This window comes from Melopsittacus undulatus, chromosome 15, assembly GCF_012275295.1.
Source record: "Melopsittacus undulatus isolate bMelUnd1 chromosome 15, bMelUnd1.mat.Z, whole genome shotgun sequence".
Lineage (NCBI taxonomy): Eukaryota > Metazoa > Chordata > Aves > Psittaciformes > Psittaculidae > Melopsittacus > Melopsittacus undulatus.
In genome coordinates this window covers 3505228-3524699 of record NC_047541.1, presented here as the reverse complement: position 1 = coordinate 3524699, position 19472 = coordinate 3505228, and the positions used below count along the sequence as shown (strand labels likewise).

General features: G+C 41.9%; 1 protein-coding gene across 1 annotated transcript; it reads right to left on the bottom strand.

The window, feature by feature from the left end:
• Positions 1 to 1472: 1472 nt before the first annotated feature.
• Positions 1473 to 16168, bottom strand: TTC12 (tetratricopeptide repeat domain 12). Its single transcript, XM_031044105.2, has 21 exons — positions 16052 to 16168; positions 15485 to 15636; positions 14882 to 14912; positions 14242 to 14319; positions 13643 to 13764; positions 13344 to 13403; positions 12409 to 12480; positions 12091 to 12151; positions 11610 to 11798; positions 10979 to 11048; positions 10113 to 10201; positions 9179 to 9347; positions 8164 to 8256; positions 7901 to 7964; positions 6816 to 6950; positions 6265 to 6366; positions 5727 to 5795; positions 4847 to 4948; positions 4122 to 4221; positions 2500 to 2725; positions 1473 to 1642 (listed from the first exon to the last, which is right to left on the bottom strand). The coding sequence occupies exons 1-21, from the start codon at positions 16113 to 16115 to the stop codon at positions 1567 to 1569; spliced, it is 2124 nt and encodes a 707-aa protein (XP_030899965.2). The 5' UTR covers positions 16116 to 16168; the 3' UTR covers positions 1473 to 1566.
• Between the last annotated feature and the right edge of the window lie 3304 nt (positions 16169 to 19472).

The window sequence follows — 19472 nt, the reverse complement described above, 5'->3', positions numbered from 1 at the left end:
ATTGGAGTCAATTTTTCACTAAACAAGACAGTGCCTTCATGTGCATGGCAAAGAGAGCAAACGGGATTGAAAACACGAGAGGTTGCCTATGTCAGGCAACTGTTTATCTCTGCAGAAAGAGTTAAATTGCTACTTTTGAACACTGTGTGCAGCTCTTCTAAGGACGATGTGAAAGGTTCCATTAAGCAAAACCCAGCTTGTCAGTCAAACCCAAGAATTACCTTTAGCTTTTAAGGATGATTTCAACTCTTCTGTGATTTTCCGATGACACATTACACCTGCTGCTCCCTCTGACATCCCCCTCTGCAAATGCAAGATTCCGTAACTTTCTTTTCCTTAAGACAGTGCTTGTTGTTTGTCAGGTTTAGAGCCTAATGCCTATTTGGACTTGAATCCTACACACAGTAGTTGTTACCTATTTGCCTGGGCAGGCTGTAACTTAACAGTAGGAGCTTAAAAAATAAAAGTGGGATTATCAATTGTGCTCTTTTCTCTGTGAGGAGAACAAAACCAGGTGCAAGAGAATTTCCTTCTGAAGTGGGAAGATGACTCAGCTGGTGTTTTCAAAAGGAGATGGTATGTAACTTGTCACAGTTCTGAAGGACAAGATTATATACAGGGTAGGCACTCACAGGAGTCAAAGAGGCAAACTGAAACCCAGTTTTAAAGTCAAGCATCATTGGCCTGTTCCCTGCCATATAAAGGTAATATATTCTTTGCTCCCTGTGTTCAAAACCGAGGCCAAAGTCCCTGTCTAACCTAAGTTCTCCAAGCTTTTAGTATAGCTTTGTGTCTATGTGCATCTCTTGATTTGTGAAGAGACTATTCATTGTATTTGACAGACTTCCTCCAGCAATACTTTAGCTATAGAGGAGATCAGAGATGAACACAAGGAGCCATGAGAAAGTACTTAAGATCAGGAAACTCCACACCAAAGGACAGGACAAAAGGATACTGTTAAATTAACAAAGATAGCAAGTGTAAGACTACTAAAGTAAACAGCCCACAATTAATACACAAACCTCATTGTCGTAAGTTATCGCTAAGACTGAGCACTTAGCAAAATTGAGACTAACTTATTTAAGCAATTAAGTGTGAGGTTTAAGGTCTAACCCAAGTGTGAGGTGATACTGCATGTGTGATACATCATAATCTAGTCACCATAACAGCATAGGGGGGGAAAGAAAGGATTCTTCAAAGTCACTGCTCACAATTTATGTCTCTTTTCTTCTAATACACTGGGTACTGCACCCAAACTGTGATGGAGATTAGACAAGGCCTTAGTCAGTGGTTAACCAAGCAAGGAACTCACCTGTAAGAACAGGCAACATTATTTAGTAAATCAAAGATAAGCTTGTTGCAAGCTGTTATTGTAGTTGTTGGCCTAGATAATAAAGTAACTTCTTTCTCCTGACACAGTGGTACTGTTTGACTGGTGGATACTGGAGGATCACTAAAAAGGGACTGAAAAGTTGATGCACTTTGAGTTAGCTTTATTAAAGAGAAAACTACAATACTCAATAGCAAGTGATATTAACAGCACATTTTGAAGATATCTTGAAAACTTCAGATGCTGTGCACGTATTTCATAGAGGAGTTCAGGATGGCCAAACCATTGAGTTTCCGCAGTTCAAAAACATGCCTGCAAAGACAACAGAAAAGTTGCTGGGGGAATATAAGATGACCAACAATAAATGTTTTCAGCTTCTAGTCCTCTGCTGTATCACCCATGCCCAAACTGTCAAGGATGTCCAATGCTACCTTCGATTAATCACTCCTAAAGTAGCATGAGAAAGTTTCTAGATCACAGTTCCCTACAAAAAGGAAAATGAAAGTCCTAAATAATACTTGACAACTGTGCAAATTTATGGCATTGCAAACCCCCCCCCACCTAAGAAAATAATGTGCTCCCCTTTTGTACCTCTGGAGTGTTTTATGGCTCTCAGAGCAGATAATTTCTCTACTGCTCACTTGTGATCTCCAGCAGAAGCAAGATATGAAACTTCTGGAAACTAAGCATTACCCCTTGCTTTCTGCAATGGTTCAGGGTGCATATTAACAAGCTGAGCTCAGCTCCTGTGTCTGGAATGCAGGTCAAGATCCAGCTGACAGTTTGCAGCTAGCTAGAGGCTGGCATACTCTTGGCTGGCAGCAGCACACATTCTTTGCTGACATTTATACTTCTGTTTTGCTCTTGTTATTGCTCTGACCTCTACAAAGGTACAACATTACTCCTCCTCTTTCCATTCTTCCAGCACAGGTAACACCAGAAAGCAATTCTCCTTGAAACATGTTAAGTAGGAACAGGAACAGAACTGTGGGGATAGGACCACAAGTGGCAACTCTAGCTGGAGGACAGTAGATTTCATGGAGCATTTATGTTAACAAATGATCTGTCCTGTACCTGCTTGCTCTACAAATGGAATCGACTTACACAGGTCAAGAATTATCATCCGCTAACAAACAGGTGGTGTGGGACAACTGTCTTTTTTACAGTACCTTGGTTCAGCAACACAAAGCTTCCCCAGAGCAATCGCTGCATTCTCCTGCACTGAAGTTCTTCTAGCATCACCACCAGCATGTTTCAACAAGGTCATCACAACACTGGAATTCAGTAAGGATGTCGCTGCTCCAGGAACTACAAGGCACTGGCCAAGGCAGAGTGCAGCATTGCCTACAATAATTTCATTCTCTGAGTCCAAGAGCTTCAGCAGCACACTGAACCCTGGTTGAAAGAGAGATTAATTGTACAGAATACATACAGATTTGTTCGAGTACCACTGATACTTTCTCCTGTCTTTATCTAAACTCCTAGGGAGTGAGCACTGTTCTCTGTTGGGTTTCTGGGGAGCAAGGACTTTCATAAGCTTATCTACTTCTGCAACCTAAACTAACATACAGCAGCAGAATAGTTTGTCTACACTGGCACAGAATTGTATAGCTCTTGCTGGCATCTGTAAGCAGCAGCAACGTCTCGGGCCACAGAACACAGCAACATTTAGGTAGACCACTTTCTAAGTAAATTACAGCCATGGCTTTCACATGCATGAAGTCTCCGTGGAGGTTACATAAGTTTGCTTTGGTTTTCTTTCCTGGTCCCATCTGTTCTTCCAGATCACATCCCACCTTTTTCTGCAACATCATCTGCTGAAAAGGCACTGCTGCTCCAGACAGCAACAGTGGCTGGTGAATAAGCTGAACTAAGTGGCCCATCTGGAATGCAATCTTATGTCATGGGACTATAGCTCAATTCCATCAGGCTCCTAGCAACAGGGCAAAGTCTGGGTTGGCAAAGAGAGATGAAAAATTGTGACTTCTCACAAGATTAATACCCAGAGTTTTGGCAGAAAGAATGAGAGTGAAGTGTTATTGCTAATTTGTGGAAATGAAAGCTTCATTTACAGATGACAGTGAAACTAATATGGGGTGTACAATAGGAAGATGATGCTCTGAGAGGCTTTTAATGACTGGAAATCCTTAGGGTTCAAGTTGAACTACATGAGTTGACAGTTTCTTGACAGGTTCAACCATTTAGATAAAACTTAAGTATTCTCTGTTGTAGTCACATTAGCATTAATTGAACCTGCATTGTAAAGCAATCCAAGTAGTGTTATACCGCATGACTAGAGTGAATATACTCAAAAATACCCTAAAGCACCTGGCCTGATATCATCACTCTGTCTCCATATCCATTTCCTTTTAATACCAGGCTAATAAATATATAAATTGAAGGAAACTATAAACAGCCTCAACCTCTGCAAATCAGATGTCTAAAGGAAGTTTTCTATTTTAGCCACTAGCTTTGGGAGAAACAACCCAATTCAGTTACATTTTACAAGCACTTTCTTTCAAAATCTCTATACTTCTGGCCCTGACAAAGCACACCAAGCCATTTCACTCAAGTAAAGCACAGTTTCTCTAACTCAGGCTCATTATCTGATGTGCTTATTTCCATCCATGCAGAGCTAAGGATCATTAAGTGCTGTTTCAGGAGGTCAGATACCATGGCTAAAGTCTTGCCAGATTAAATGCCAGTGTTCAGTTCCATTCTAGAAGAGAAGAAAGCAATTGGCCAATACTCAGATTACATCTCTGCATCCAGCTTCTGCTTAGTCACTTACCTTTATCTGACTTCACGAGATCTTCTTGAGCTTGCCTATTACTTCTGGTACAGATGGAAAGGGTCTTTATACCATAATTGCATGTAGTCTGTCCTCCAGCCTAGATTTGTTTAAAGCATATGTTAACAAACATACAGTTCATACCCCAACTTTCTCCAGGTTATAGAATAGCTTAGGTACCATGAAGATAGGTGTTCCTTCTGCCTAAGCCCGAATACCACATGAAGACCTTTGCAGAGTATGTATCTCAAGCTGAACACAGGCTGAAAAGAACATAAGAACCATCTCTCTCCTGCTCCCAAGCTTGGTTCAGTGTCCACAGATAATCAGTGGAAAGGGCTCCACTGCTTTTCAGTGGTCCAAATCAGATCACACCAATTGTAAGCTTCAGTCCTCCAGCTGGGCCCTGCAGTAATGGATTCTTGAATTTACAGGTGTCTGGAAGCAGAGCTGTGCACAGGCATCTCACGCATATGGAAACAACTGGAAAACCTGGGCTACAGACCAGACTACAGACGGCAGCCTAGTCTCCAAAACTGGCTACTTAGCTTAAAACTAAACTTGAGAGCACTGTTACAATGGACAACACAGATGCAGACAAACGAAGCCAGAATGTCTGCACAGGTCTTTCTCATAGGGAAAACAAGCTAAACACAGGGGCAACTATGGCTTTCTTAAGGGATAATACAAACAGAAATAAAGTGAATTTTGTTAAATTCATTTACTTTCAAGAATTTGATGATTTTCTTCACCACCCCTTCTTTCACCACTTCTTCTACCGCTGAGGAGGATGCTGGCAGGATGCGACTTAGCACTCCAATGGCCCTCTTAATTAGAAAACAATGTGAGAGAAGCTAAAAACCCACAAAGTTTATTTGTCCAGACAACGTGCAGCAGTTTTCAGATTATCTTGGTTTTGCAGAATTAAAGTCATAAAAGAGACATTTACAGCAGTATAACAAAGAACATCTTCAGGACATGACTTTTTTATTGGTTACTGGAAACTGCACTCAGCACAGCTTTCAGAGACTCAGTGTAGAGAGAGATGAGACCAAACTGACATCAGGGCAACTCCCTGTTTAGTTACTTAAAGAAATCCTAGTAGAAACCAGCCCAGCACTGCTGGTACTGAGTCAAGTAAAGCAGATCAGAACAATTCATGTGAATTCAGAGAGGTAAACGGCCTCTGAGTTCCCATCTGCTCCTACCTATTTGCCTCGAATAACTGCTGTCTGTGGGAGTGACACACCATTAACAGGAGTACAATCTTCTAAGTATGATTCACGTACAGGAACTGTGAAATTAAACAGCTGCTCAACACCCAAATTGTTCTTGCTCTTTGCTTCTAGATTTATTATTTTCTTAAGAGGTTTTATATTGACAACCATCCTAAGGATGAAATTATCTATCATGGAGATTTCAAGAGACGATGAGAACCTCTTGCATCAAACCATATAAAAACCTGACAAATACAAGCGACATATTACTTCTTTACTACTAATAATTATTAGCTTAGGCCTCAAAGCAGGGCAGGAGTTTGCACTGAAGTGGTCAGGTCAGGTCGGCTAATACAATGTTTTGTTAGTCCATAGATATCCCACTTACTGTGACAATCCTTCCATCCTTATCCCTGAGGAGAGACATGCACCTGCCACTTATGTCCACAGCAAAGTACTGAAACAACAATGTGAAAATATCAGGTGTAGCTGATCGCTGGGAAGTGATAGAGCAGAAATGGGTTAACAGATGAAATACAACAAAGAATCCAGTGGAGATCAGGGCACACATGGCAGTAAGTTACTAACACTTCAGCACCCACATGTAACAGAATGATTCCTTCCTGATGGAATCCTTAGTTTTAACTAATTTTGGAATGTGCCAAGCATTTACACATATTGTATAATTGGAGACTGATGCAGAACAAAACATTTATGCTACTATGGAAAGGTATGTGCTTGACACTGTATTTTTCTCATAAGGAGAAGGGGGAAAGGGAAGCAATTTTGTACATCTTTTCACTTATTAGCTTACTTGTCCATTACCCTTAATGATAACCTTAAACACCAATAAAAATGAAGACTTAACTGAACACCAGAAAAATCCAAGGTTGGCAGCCTAAAGAATATTCACAGATCTTGTATACCTGGATAATCCCATTTGATTCAAGCAGCAAGTTCATCATGAGGCCCAGAACTGCAAACAAACACTCCTGGTATTCGGATGTGCTGACATCAAAGTATTCATCCTGGGTACAAGGGAGAGAAGAGCACAATCAATTCAGAGGATCAAAATATGCACTTCCTCAGTCTTCTGTGTGCACCAGAGCTAATAACAGCTTTTTGATATTCATTCTTGTGTTTGTTTCCCTTTGGTATCTAAAACTGCACACTCCAAACTTGTGATGTTTAAGCAGGTAACAAGGTCCTTTCCCATCTTCTGAATTCTTCAGTTTCAGAGGACTGAATTCATCCTGCATCCTTACCCTGCAAGGGGCCACTCACAATAAGGGATCAGTCACTCTCCCCACCCGGGCGCCAGTGCCATCTACTGACACAGCTTCTGAGACCTTAATCCAACGATCTGTCAAGAGTTCAGAGCTATCAGGGGAGGAAGACAAACATGATCACAGAAGTACCATTTCCACAAGAGATAAGGCTGATAACAGTATTCTAGGAAGCCATCAAGTTTCTTTACCACAAGCTTTAAGCACGCTTGCCAGCACTCTTTACACTCTGCCATCTGCATTCGAATGACTACATCTGCACACAGATTCCCCATGATGCCAATGCAACGGGCAAGGGCTGCTTGGTTCACCATTTTGGCAGAGGTCTGAAAAGAGAAGAGTGGAACACCAAGTTAGGAACAAATGACAAGGAAACAAGTACATGCTCCTGTCACTCTGGCAATGGAAACATGGATTTCCAGAATCTCTCTTACCTCTGTTAAGTCCCAACAGTCCAAAGTCTGGAAATCACTCTCATTTTCCCAGTTAATCTCCTGATGTATTTTTAAGTCTTGGGAAAAAGTGACTGGATTCTCTGGTCCCTAACCTCAGACTGTGAATATTGCCTTCTACCACTTAGCTCACAGAACAGCCTCTGCTGCAGCTGTAATTCCAGTAAGGTGCTTTCAAAAGGCAAGAGCAATAAGCAATGTAAAATTACTATAATTATTGCATTGTATTGGTGCACATTTGGAGAAGTGGAAGTGTTTTACTTTCCAGCTCTATTTGCTGTTCTGCAACAGAACAAGTCTTCCCTATTACCCTTCCTCTCCTTGACAACAGGTTTCTGTACAGACAGTATTATAAAGCTGCAGTTTAAATAAACAACCAGGAAAGGGATCTGAACCACCAAACAGCTCTACCTTGTGACTTAATGTCTCTTCACCCCCATCTTTCAGATCAGAAACAGAAAAAGTGACTATCCAAAACACAACCAGTTGGTGGCAGTGGATTGGATTCACATTGAGAGCCTAACACAAAACCTGACAGATGACTGCTCGGAATCTGCAAATGAGTCTAGAGTTTTTACTGAACATAAAACTAGTAACACCTAGAACCCAAGCACCAAGTGCTGGAGATTGAGAATATTTCCCCAGCGAAAGCATGTGACAAAACTGGATTTGTTATACCTACAGAACTAGAGGCACAGTAACTACTGTAGTTCTGCCACTGAGGGGTTCTGTCTGAGAGCAACTGGCTGTAAAAATGCAAGAGTGGTCATAAGCCATATTACACCAAAGTAAACCCGAAATATGGACACTGAGATCTTTCATACCAGCAACTGGGTGAATAAAGGCAAAACATCCGTGGAAAGCATGACACGACACTGGGTTTTGAACCTGTTGGGGGATAAAGAAAGCTGTAATTGGACACTTACACATCACAGAAGAAGGCAACACAACAGCAACATAAAACCAAGGTAAACATCAGTCAGCAATGCACCCTCACAGCAAAGGCAGCCAAGAGCTTCTATCACTAGCTCACTTGGTACATTTTAAAGTACAACGTCTTACAAATTAATGAAGAAATGTATGCTACCTTTCCTCTTGAGTTAAATCAGATAATATGTTCATGGCACTGCTAGCCCTGGAATCAGTGCTTTTGACAAACATCATCAAAACCTGCAGCCATCTGTAATTCAAAAAGCCAAAAGAAATCATGTCAGCTTCAGGTCAGTTATTAAAGATCCAAACTATAGTTTAAGTGCACCAACACAGTTACTGATTTATGACCAATCTAGGTACACTATGCTCTCCAAACACACTCACTTACCTAACAGCCATTACAACAGTATTTCAGCACTAGATTCTCTCACAGTATTTCCATATGCTCCTCCACTGACCTGAAATTCCCTGCCACTCTTGTCTAACTTCATAAGCACAGTAAGAGAACTCATAACCTCATCTATTTTTGTTGACAAGCCCAGCTGCCAAGCAGCTCAGTATCTGCAACTTTGCATTCTGAGCACCCTCTTTTAAAGCAATCAGGCCCAGGATCTCTTTCAGAAGTTCACAGGAGATTTATCTGGCTCCTGCTATTTCAAGCCACAGCAAAATCTGCCTTTTATTAAGAATCCTCTCAGATATTGCTATTTCTTATACTTCTCCTCCCAAGGCAAAATGTCTCTGGATAAATCTTGTATTAATATAATGAAGTGTGTACAACTGTTGGAGAATCTTTTCTGTTCATCCATTACTACAACTGTGTAGTCCCAGCCAACAGATCAAGATTTCACCTCTGCTTAACTCTAAAAGAAAATACCAGGATAGTAAGATAAAGGTACCAGACTGTTCCTTCTTTCTCCACTCTGAGTCATGACAACACTAAATAATCATACCAAATGAGGAGACTCACAGCTTGAAACCATGAACTATTAAGAGATAACAGTGTAAGCTTCTGACAGCAGGTTAGGCAAACCCATACTTACTTGTTTAAAAACCATGCTTCAGAACTGTATGAACATAATGTCCCATATTGCTAGAGGAATGATTTCTCAACATCTGTGAACCCAGGCATTAAGGAGATTTGTCTAAGGTATAGCAGTGTTTATTACTTGGTTAGATCCAGGTGTTTGACCAGCAGTCTCCTCCCATTCTCGTTCTCTGAGTAAAGATAAATTAGTGCCAATGTCTCCTTTTGGATCTCCAATATCCCAGAGGAAAGCAGTTTTGGCAGCTGTGCACTCACATCAGGGTGAGTCAATAGAAGATGCTGATTTTCTTCTGAATAAAACCAACAACAAAGAAGATCCAAGAGCAATGTCATACACAATGGCATCGCCATTACTCTTATTTTTCCTAGATGCTGATTTAAGAGGTTTAATGCCTTTATTTCATCCACTAATGTGGGGTTTCCTCTTACCTTGCAGCTTCAGAATCAGCTGGATGCCATGATTTACAAGTCAATACAGGCACTAGCATCAACCATTCTGTTTTCCTTGTGTGGCAATTTGCACCACTTTACTACCCACCACCACCCCAGCCCATTTCTTATCTATGTATATACTCCCTAGAAACAGAGGCTGCCTCCCCAGTGACTCCTGACTGTGAATGCCAAAGGAATTTGCCTTCTCTAAAGGCAATTCTATGAAACTCTGCTTTTTGCTGGTGTAACTATCCCTGCCCACAGCAGGGGGTTGGAACTAGATGATCATAAGGTCCTTTCCAACCCTAACTATTCTATTCTATGATTATCTTAAAAGCAGTAATAATCACAGGGAATTTATTTCCCACCCCTTCAGTAGTTTTAATATGCTCATAGGAATAGACTGAAAACTTCATCTCATAGTGAACACATCTGCCAAAATTGTGGTTGCTGCTAGCACTGTATGCCAGCACTTGCTATTGACCTGTAAAACTTAGTTTACAATAAGGTCTAGACCCAAGCGCTCTGGGAAAGCAATGTTCATGCCAAACATCAATTTTAGACACAGTAAGCACCATATTAACAGTACATTAACAATGACTAATGTTGATCACATATTTTACCGTTCCCAGCGCAGACAGCTTGCCAAAGGCGCAGAAGAGAAACAGACAAATCCGTTTCAGCAGCGGTTTTGCTCTCTGCACAGAAGGCCCTAAATTAGAAATGGTGAAAAAAGAGAAAAGCAAAGGACAGATCAAACAATTAGGTCTTTGGCAATGCCTCACAGAGATGAGGATCTGCCACACAAACACTCATAAGCTCTAAACCCAGCTCCTTGGTTAATTGTTTTTAGGAGTATGGCTTTCCAGAGGACTTCCCCTGAGAGCAGATTTATTATCTACTAGGTCTACTCTACCCTCAACACACACAGACCTTATATGAGCATTACACAGCATCATAAAGGTGACAAATTCAGTTCTGCACCCAAAATACTGATGAACCTTCAGGAAGCCTCTGTGCTGCAGTCCCATTGAGAACCTTAAAGAATAGCTCTCCTGCTCTGTTCAACCAATCGTGCTGTTCTGAACCTTAGTTATGCTAAATCTTCCAATCGCATCTTCTTGTTGCCATTATCTACCTGAACCCGACTCAAATATACATTCAGAAACTTTAGCACCTAAGTGCTTTCAGATCTCTTCTCTATTAAGCTGCGTTTTTAAAAATCAGACCTGTTCTCACTGTGAGACAGGATAACTGTACAGAAATAGGAGCCAGGAGCAAAAACTCAATTCTGTTCACTGCATCTAAGAAAGCACTGTTTGTATTAAAAGTCAGATATAAGTCAGTCCATTCAGACATTAAAATCTGCTATTACATTATCTTCTGGTCATTTCATCTGCATTTCAAGAGGTGATTGTGTTTCTTGAAAACAGTGTTTTCATTTCCTCAGGCTGTAACACTCTCCTGTTTTCCCCTGGAGAGCTCTTACCCTCTTACAATCTCGTTGTCTCCGAGGATACTGAATCCATTGTTTGTTCTAAATAAAGTTTGCTCAGTACCTGAAAAAGAGATAAACAAATCAGCTCTGTGATCCATCTGGCTGATAGATCACTGTGAAGGAACACTCCTGCCCTTCCCTAACACAGTGTTAAAAGAAAAGGTTACTGGATCAACAGCTCTGGGGAAAGGATGTCATCAAAAGAGGGGAAAAAACATCCAAGAATGCTGCCTGAAGTAGAAGCAGTTTGGAAGCTGAAGAGCGCTCTAATTCATGCCTGGGGCTGTAAAGGACAGTTGACTTCAAGTTAAAGGCTTTTTAGGAAGACTGAAACACGAGCTGGCTTTGCAAATCAATGTGTCTTAGCAGAGAACTACAAATACTTCTAAACAAATGAAACAGCTCTTAAGAGACCCAAATCCATAGAACTCTTAACAGCTCAGCTACACCATTGGTCTATTTCTATGTCTACTACCCATATATTCTGAAATATCAAACACTGCTGATTTTATGTCTTTAATATAGGAATAATTTTTCTTGTTCCTTACAAAACTAATCCACTTGTATTCATCTGGTTGGATTACAGCTCCCGTCATCAACAACCTTTACATCAAATACTTACACTCTTTCACGGCTCCTGCTAAAAGTCTTATCCCTCCTGCATAGTAGAGGACATTCTGGTCAGGTCTACGCAGTTTCTGCAGCAGCTCGTTTATGGACAAAGCAGCAAGCTTTCCAGAGTGAACTTCCTCCATTGCTCTCTCTTCATCTCTCATTCTTTTTTCCTCCAAGTTCACCTCATTCATACAATCTTGGAAATCAAGAGACAACAGAGCATGGCAGTTAAATGTTTTTATATGGTCAGCTTTCAGAGACAGAATGAAGCTGATTCCTTGACAGAGAGAGAGATACCTTCTTCATACATGTACAGAATGACCCACTGCTCTGATCAGTGAAACAGAGCTTCAAGAAGAAACAATCAGAAACAAAAGCTGAGTGAAGAGACTCCATCAAAAGTTCTCAAAAGCAGAACAGTGGTTTTGATTGGGTTCCATCTTGACCAGAAAACAAGGGATGACAGGGTAACCATTTCTATTTCTTACCTTTAAACAGGCTCTCCTTTTGGGGATCGATTTGTAGGATCTTCTCATAACTCTGCCTGGCCTTAACAGAGAAAAGAAATGGGCCACCATACTTAAGTGTGGAAAATAAATCTTACTTTCATAACTAAAAGTGTAAGTTGGCTATTATTAGAATTATTAGTCTTTGCAAAGCACAGAAAGTTTCTTTGAAGCCTGAAAGCTCAATATACTTTCATTTGACCAGTTCTTAAGATCACAAATTTCTCCCTCCTACCCCTATCACTGCATCAAAAGCAGAACAAAACTTGGTTCGAGGGCCATAAGATTTAGCCAGCTTACCTCACTGTAGTGTTTAAGTGAGAGATGAGCCTTCCCCATTAGAAAATAGGCTTTAATACATTTTTCATTGCACTGTGTTAAAAAAGGAATTATTAATTACATGTTTCAAAATTTAACCTTTTAATATTTTCATAGCCTTCTGGTTAATAGGTATAGCTGCCCAAAATAACTGCATGCACAGAACAGCGTACTCATCTACTAGAGGCATCTGAAGATCATATGCTAAAATATTACCTCCAGGGACCAACTTTCCTTCTCAATGCAAGGAACATTGGCTTTGGTTTAGTTAAAGGGGGAAAGTTGCTGGTGCTAGTATCCTTCACAGAAACCTCCCCTTCAGGCAATACAAGCAGACCCCCCTGCAGTTAGGTAATGCTAAGGCCTGCATCCAGACATCTATAGTCGCAGAACTTAACAACAGAATTTCCATGTGTTTTGATTACTTTAGCCATGAATTAAAAGTTAGGTCATCTTTTCCAGTTCAAATCCCTGTGAAAAATACTGATATCCTGAAATGATGCTGCCAATATTGTTAATAACCTGTTAATTGTGCTGTAGGCATGAGCATCACCAATGTAATGCAACTGAATTCACATTCAGCTCTTTGGCATTTTATAGGGTATCTTCACTTTTCCCACCAGATCCCATCTTTGTGAGCTTTGAGTCCCTTTCCCTATTTGGAAGGGTGCCAGTGAATGTAGTTAATAGCTTATCATCACTTCTGAAATACTCTTGAGAGCTAGAAAAGCTTCTACATACAGGCAGCACTGAGATATTAACTGCTTTATGCTGTTCAAGTTAACTTAGGATGCAGGAATATGTGCAACACCTTTCACTTCTATTAGCAAGTTGTCTTCTGTTGTATCATCAGTTATACACAAGCCTGTGTTCAGAAGCATTTGACATAATCATAAAAGACAGAATCCTGAAGTTACCTTCAATGCCCATTCACAGTCACCAATGGCTTTTTCATACTCATGCACCTTCAGGTAGGCCTGAAATAAAACCAAGGGAGTCCAGGCAGAATAATAAGAGTACTTCAACTAACTTCTGCTAAGTATTGTACAAACCCACCTAATTTAGACAGCTGGTTTGTCTGGCCACTGATTTAGCAGGAAAAATACCTGCTGTTTCTTCACTTGTCCTCTCCCTACTTGGAGTTTGTAATTTAGAATATATTTAATAAACCAAAATACAAAAGCAGTATGGTGGTAGCTCATTCCCACGTGCTGACCTGTGCTCTGTTTGTGTAAAGCTCCTGCTTAGTTCTCAGCTTTTCCAGACCTTCAGTGTATTTCTGAATGGCTCTGACATAGTCTCCTTTCCTGAAGGCATCGTTTCCTTTCTCTTTCAGAGCTGCAAACCAACAGACATGCATTCAAAATACCATTTGGGTTTTATTTCCCCAAAAGGTGATTGAGGAAACAGAAGCCATATTCTCCTGTTGGAATAATCACAAAAATGACAGTCCAGCTTCACTGCAGCCATCTTCATTACCCATCATTTGCAAGGGACCTCTGAGCTATTCAGCACACATTATCTCCAGTCCTCTTTCAGAGAGAAAACTGAGCATTTCTCTTTGCCCCATCCCAAACTCATATCATAAAGACAACAGCATGGAGAAATAGACGTTGCAACAACTCTGTCAAGTATATAACCCTGTTATATCCAGTTAATCAGTTCTGTGGAGAAGGCTGGTCTCAGATAACCAAAGCACTATCTCAGCCTGCATGACAATGCCAGTAACAGGGTAGCTGGACAGCCTCTCAAAGCAGCCTAGTTCCTGCTAAATAGTCTCTGGAGGCATTACCTAGAAAATCCTTTCGCAATTACCATTTGCTAAGTGTTCATTTCTCTTCCTTTGTTTAGCACGTTCCTTTGCATCCTTTTCCAACTCTGCCAGAAAGCCATCTTTGAACCCAGAGAGTTGGTGGTGTTTCAGTTACGGTTGTTGTCAGGTAGGTTGGTTGGTTTGAATTAAAAAAAGGAAAAAAAATCATTAAAATCCATCTGCAGATAAGGGAAAAAGGTCATTTCTAAAGTATTTCTGAGTTATTTTGCTACAATGAAAATATTAAGGGGACATTTCAACAAGTGAAGTGGAACACAGATGACAACCTGTTACATGTAAACATGCTGCTACTGAGGACTTGCACACTTGCCTCAGAGTGTCTAACCTCTAGAGACAGGCTTGTTTCCTTTTAAATTCAGAATACTAACCTTCTAGATAAGACACCAGAATACAGTAATTACACTAACAAGCCTTCTACCCATGAACAAGCACAGCCATATTTATAAGATCCTTGAATGTGTTTCCAAATCTGCATGAATGTTGATTAAAGTCACTAGAAAAGTTATCTTTGACTTTGGCAGGAGGGGAATTCAGTCTTGCATGAAGTAACAGCAATCCCAGCTCCAACTCTGCCAAAACAAACTGAAGAGATGCTAAGTACCAGAGGGAGCACTGTCCTACCTGCATTCACTGCCTCTGCACTTCCCACATCCTAAAAAGAGAGAAACACAGCACATGCGTGTACACAGACATTTTGGTACAACCCACAGCAGCAAAGGAACACGCAGTTAAGTTGTTCAAAGCTACAGGATGTCTGAAACATCCAGTGATGCATACAGGGAATATGAAACCGACATTTGAATAAAAGATAAGGATTTAATAGTTTTTTGTATGGCTGGAAAGCTTCCTGTACCTTTGATGGGGCAAATGACTGAAATCCAAACCTCACTGCAGGAATCAAAGCCTAGTGAAATTAACAAAGGGACTCTTGTGTCTTCAGCAGATTTTACTCAAGGTGCTGAAGCACAGGTAAAGCTACAAGTTATGGCACCTCCGTGCTTGCATTCACCTTGGATAAATCCCACAGAAGTCTTTGGTGTTATTAGCAGGCTTAAAACAAAGAGTACAACATCAAGGACCTCCCAATAACATAACTAAGTCACGTTCAGAACATGCTTGCAAGGATTGTTCTGATTTCTTTCTCCTGGGCAAGGAATACGGATTAGGGTCATTTAAGAGCCCTAAACTGCACACAGCTTTGACTTCAAAGGGAATAAACCTTACAGAAGCTCGGGTGTTGACGACCGTTCTGTTGACTGTAGTTTTGCTTTCTTCCTCTTTGTTAGTTTCTTGATCATGGAGCCTTTTCTCTGCTTCAGCAATGGCTTTTGCATTGACAGCCGAGTCTGTGGAGCTCAAGCCTTGCACTATATTGGCTAAAAAGGGAATTAAAGAAGAGAGAGATACACACTACTCCAAATGATCCTGGAGGGACCAGGAGTTCAATTGTGCATCTGATGACATGCTTTTGAGGGCACTGGTGAACAGGACAACCTTTATAGATGGAAATGCAACTTCATCTCACTTCCAAGGGCTTCTATACGATAAAAATCCCCAGGTTTAGGAAGCAGCTCCTGGCACCCGCAAATCCTGACACCTGAGCTCCTAAGGACGCTTGGCATAACATGAACTTGGAAGGAGGGGGTGGGAATGTGACTCTTCACCATCCCTTTTCCACTATCTTTCCACCCCCTTTTCCTTCCAGCCCCTCGTAACGTACATGCGGAACACGGCGATGTCCGTCAGCCTCCAGCCCCACCACCGGCCTCATCCCACCCGGGCCCCGCTTACCGATATCATCCACCCGGCGGAGGAACCGCTGGAAATCCCTCTCCTGCTCCTCGTCGCCCTCCATGGCCGGTTTGGGGACCGGAGCGGCCGAGCCCCACGATGCGCAGCGCCGCTGCCGTTACCGTGGAGACTACGCCCTTTCCGTAGCATCAGCGGTTGAGGCGTGACCATGCAAACGAAGGGTGGAATCTCGCCGGCCGCCATTTCACGGAGGGTCAGCGGCCGCCGCTGGTTCCATCCCCGGTCACCGCTCGGTACCGGTCACCCCTCCGCAGCGGGGGTTCCCCTCCCTGCAGCGTAACCCGGGGCACGGCGAGCGGCAGGAGCAGCCGCTGCCCGAGCCTCCGGAGCAGCTCTCGCCCTGCAGCGTGCAGCAAGGGGGCCCTCTGGTGGCCAAACGCCGCCAGTGCAGTGCGAGGTCGTTGCAAGGGAACCGCAGGTGCGTGTTGGTCAAGGGCTGAGGTTCTTGTAGACAATGCGGTAGTGCCAACATGCAGGACAACCAAACAGAAGCCAGTACCTGAATACAGAACCGTGCTGCTCACTGTATGCTGCAGACATACACACATAAGAAGGAACTCTGTCAAGAACAAAGCAGGCTGACAAAACCCCATGGACTGCGTAAGAGTCAGGAGAGGGAAGTCAAATTCCAGTTAAAGAAAAAGAGCTTTGAAGGACCTGAGAGCCATAATCGGGAGCCTGAATTCAAAAGTGCAGTGACAGGCACCTGCTGAAAGAACCCACCACCAAGAGGATGGATTATTTCCTGTACATTCTTCCTATCCCTTTTCCTAAAGCAGTGGACATACAGGTCAAAGCAGCTTTGCTGAAATAGCCTTACAGCAAACCACAGCTAAGCAGCACTCAAGAACAGAGGGCAAAGAGCTGGAGAGTAAGCAGAAAGGACAAGGGTCATCCCTTGGGATAACAAGTACTTTAGCTCATACATTTACTTTCTTGTATTTCTGTGAACAATTCTGACACCCAAATACACAAATCACAGCTCTGATTTCTCCTTCCATGCCCTTGGAGATCAGTGCTTAGGACAGAATTCAATTCATCCTACATTAATCGAGTTCAAGAACCCAATTCAGGATGGGTTAAGGACACCTTTTCAAGCCAACACTCACATGCACAACAGCCCTGCCTTCCATGGCCAGGGAAGAGAGAAGCATCTTTTTAATAGGAAATGAATCTGTTCCCGATTCACATTAGACATAAAACTGCATTTATATGTCAGTTATCTCAAGGAAACTCCCTAGAGTGGGGCAGAGAAATGACACCATCCTCATCCCACTGCCACTGATAGAGATGTGCCAGCTTGAACCATGCAGCACAACTGCCTCACTAACATGACTGTGCAGACACTTGCACTTCCTGCTTGTCCAGAGCCCCAAGCCTCAGACAGATGCTTAACTCACACTGTGGGCACACCACAATGGGGCTGCTCCCTCGCATTAATGTCACATGCAAATGGGAATCCAGGTCTCCACACAGGACCTAGCAGAGCATCTAAAGAAGAGTGTAGGCATAAGCTTTTTTTTGTAGTTTTTATTTGAACACAGTATTCTGACAGAATGCAAAGTCAAAATCCTCAGTTAGTATCAGTATTTACACCAGTGAGAATGGGAATAAAGGTGGAACTGATGTTTCACTTGGTAAAAAGATTTTTTGTTTTTTTTGTTTTTTTAACAAGATAGAAGGCCCCCAAAAGTAGGGAATGCTCGGTAAGGATGTCAATGGAGGGTCTGAGAACAACTATCAAAACAGCCTAGTGTGAAAATGTGGGGTTTGAAGGCTCCATAGAAAAGTGTGAAAATAGAACTCCACTCTAAAAGCTGAACAACTGGATGCACTATTATCATCTTTACGTATGGTGCAGCATGAAATGGAATCACTCCACAACTAGAAGCTGATCAGTCTGCATTGCCATATAGATATATATGTATGGTATGGATACATATATAAACATATACAGCATAAACGGCGTCAGGTTGGTCCCTCTTCAAAGGTTTAAATAAAAGCAATGAAGCCAAAGCTATCTTGGAAATGGGATACTCCTAAATTAAATTATTCTCCATTAAGGGGAGCATAAAGCCACTCAATCTACAACTACTGGGAGGTGTCACGAGGGCATTAGAAAGGAGTTGGATGGACACTCCCAGTGTTCAGGCAATCACAGGGTTCACTTCTGCCTCGCAATGGTGCTCACTCTATGGATCTCAACACAAACCCACTGCAGTCAGCAGGGTACTTTCTAATGATGTGGGTGTCAGATCAAGCTTGGAGCTGGGTACTTTTTATACCAGAAATGCTGACCCAGGTGGTAAAACACCACAATTTTCAGCCAACAAGTGCTGGCCAAAACCACTGGACGTGCTCCTGGTTTTTAGCATTGTGCAGCATTTGTTTCCTAGCAGCTGCTCAGCTCTCAGAGTTACAACTTTGGAGGTATAACATACAGGTGACAAAAGCAGTGAAAAGCTCTGCAGAAATGAGGAACAAGTTGTTGTGGTCATCAACAGGAATGGAAGTACAAGCTACCTATGCACTAGGACTCTCCGCAGCCGTAGACAGACCATGGTAGCTTTTTGTGCTACATTTGATGGATTGATTTCTTAGGAAAAAAATCCAAACTTCCCCATTGTTATACCAACACTGCTGTGATGGGTCATGCAGGGACCAAATTGGACACAAGGCTTTGAAGTGAGGACCCATCCTGCCCCATTATCCTGCTCAGGATGGGTATTGCATGAGTGTCTATGCCTGCATATCCAGTCATCCTCCATTTGCATCCCAGGAGCTAAGGAAAAAAACGCAAAAAACCCCACACTTAGCAAATGACAAGACCATTATTTTTTCACAGTTTGAAATTATGTGATGCTACTGTAGAAGACTGCATACTTAGAGAAATACACTTAGAAAAGTGGCTCAATTTACCTGAGCCAAACTGCAGTCTACCCACCCCATCATCCTTCTGTTCATCACCTTAGCACAACAGAATGGATGCCATAGTCAGCTCAGTCTGATTTCTCATTTAAAGGCTTCTGTTCCTTTTAAGAGTTGTTCTCTTTTTCTTCTTCTTTCCTGAATATTTGTGTTTGAATCTGAACTATCGCTACACCTTCCACATCCAAACTATGTTGAAGCTTTTATTATTTCAATACTATGACAAAAAACACGTTTCACACTAAAATAGTCACGCACCCACAGTGCACAAGCTTGCAGATCTAAAGTAGAATAAAAAACAAAATTAAAAAAAATAAAAATAAAAAAAAAAGAGAGAAAAAAACCAAAACCCCAACAGAAGGAACATCTCTATACAATGGGCTGGTCTTCTCCTATATGCCTTCCTTCTGCTCTTTTCACCCCCAAAATCTCAGTGTTGCTCCATGGCTCCCGATGCTAACCATCACTGATA

Bases quoted from the DNA above. Each gene is read 5' to 3' on its own strand.
- TTC12 (XM_031044105.2), bottom strand. From the start codon at position 16,115: ATGGAGGGCGACGAGGAGCAGGAGAGGGATTTCCAGCGGTTCCTCCGC. The intron at 7,965-8,163 runs GTAGCATACATT...ATCCCCCAACAG, and splicing joins GATTTAACTCAAGAGGAAAG to GTTCAAAACCCAGTGTCGTG. The intron at 1,643-2,499 runs GTACTGTAAAAA...TTGTCTTTGCAG, and splicing joins CTTTGTGTTGCTGAACCAAG to GCATGTTTTTGAACTGCGGA.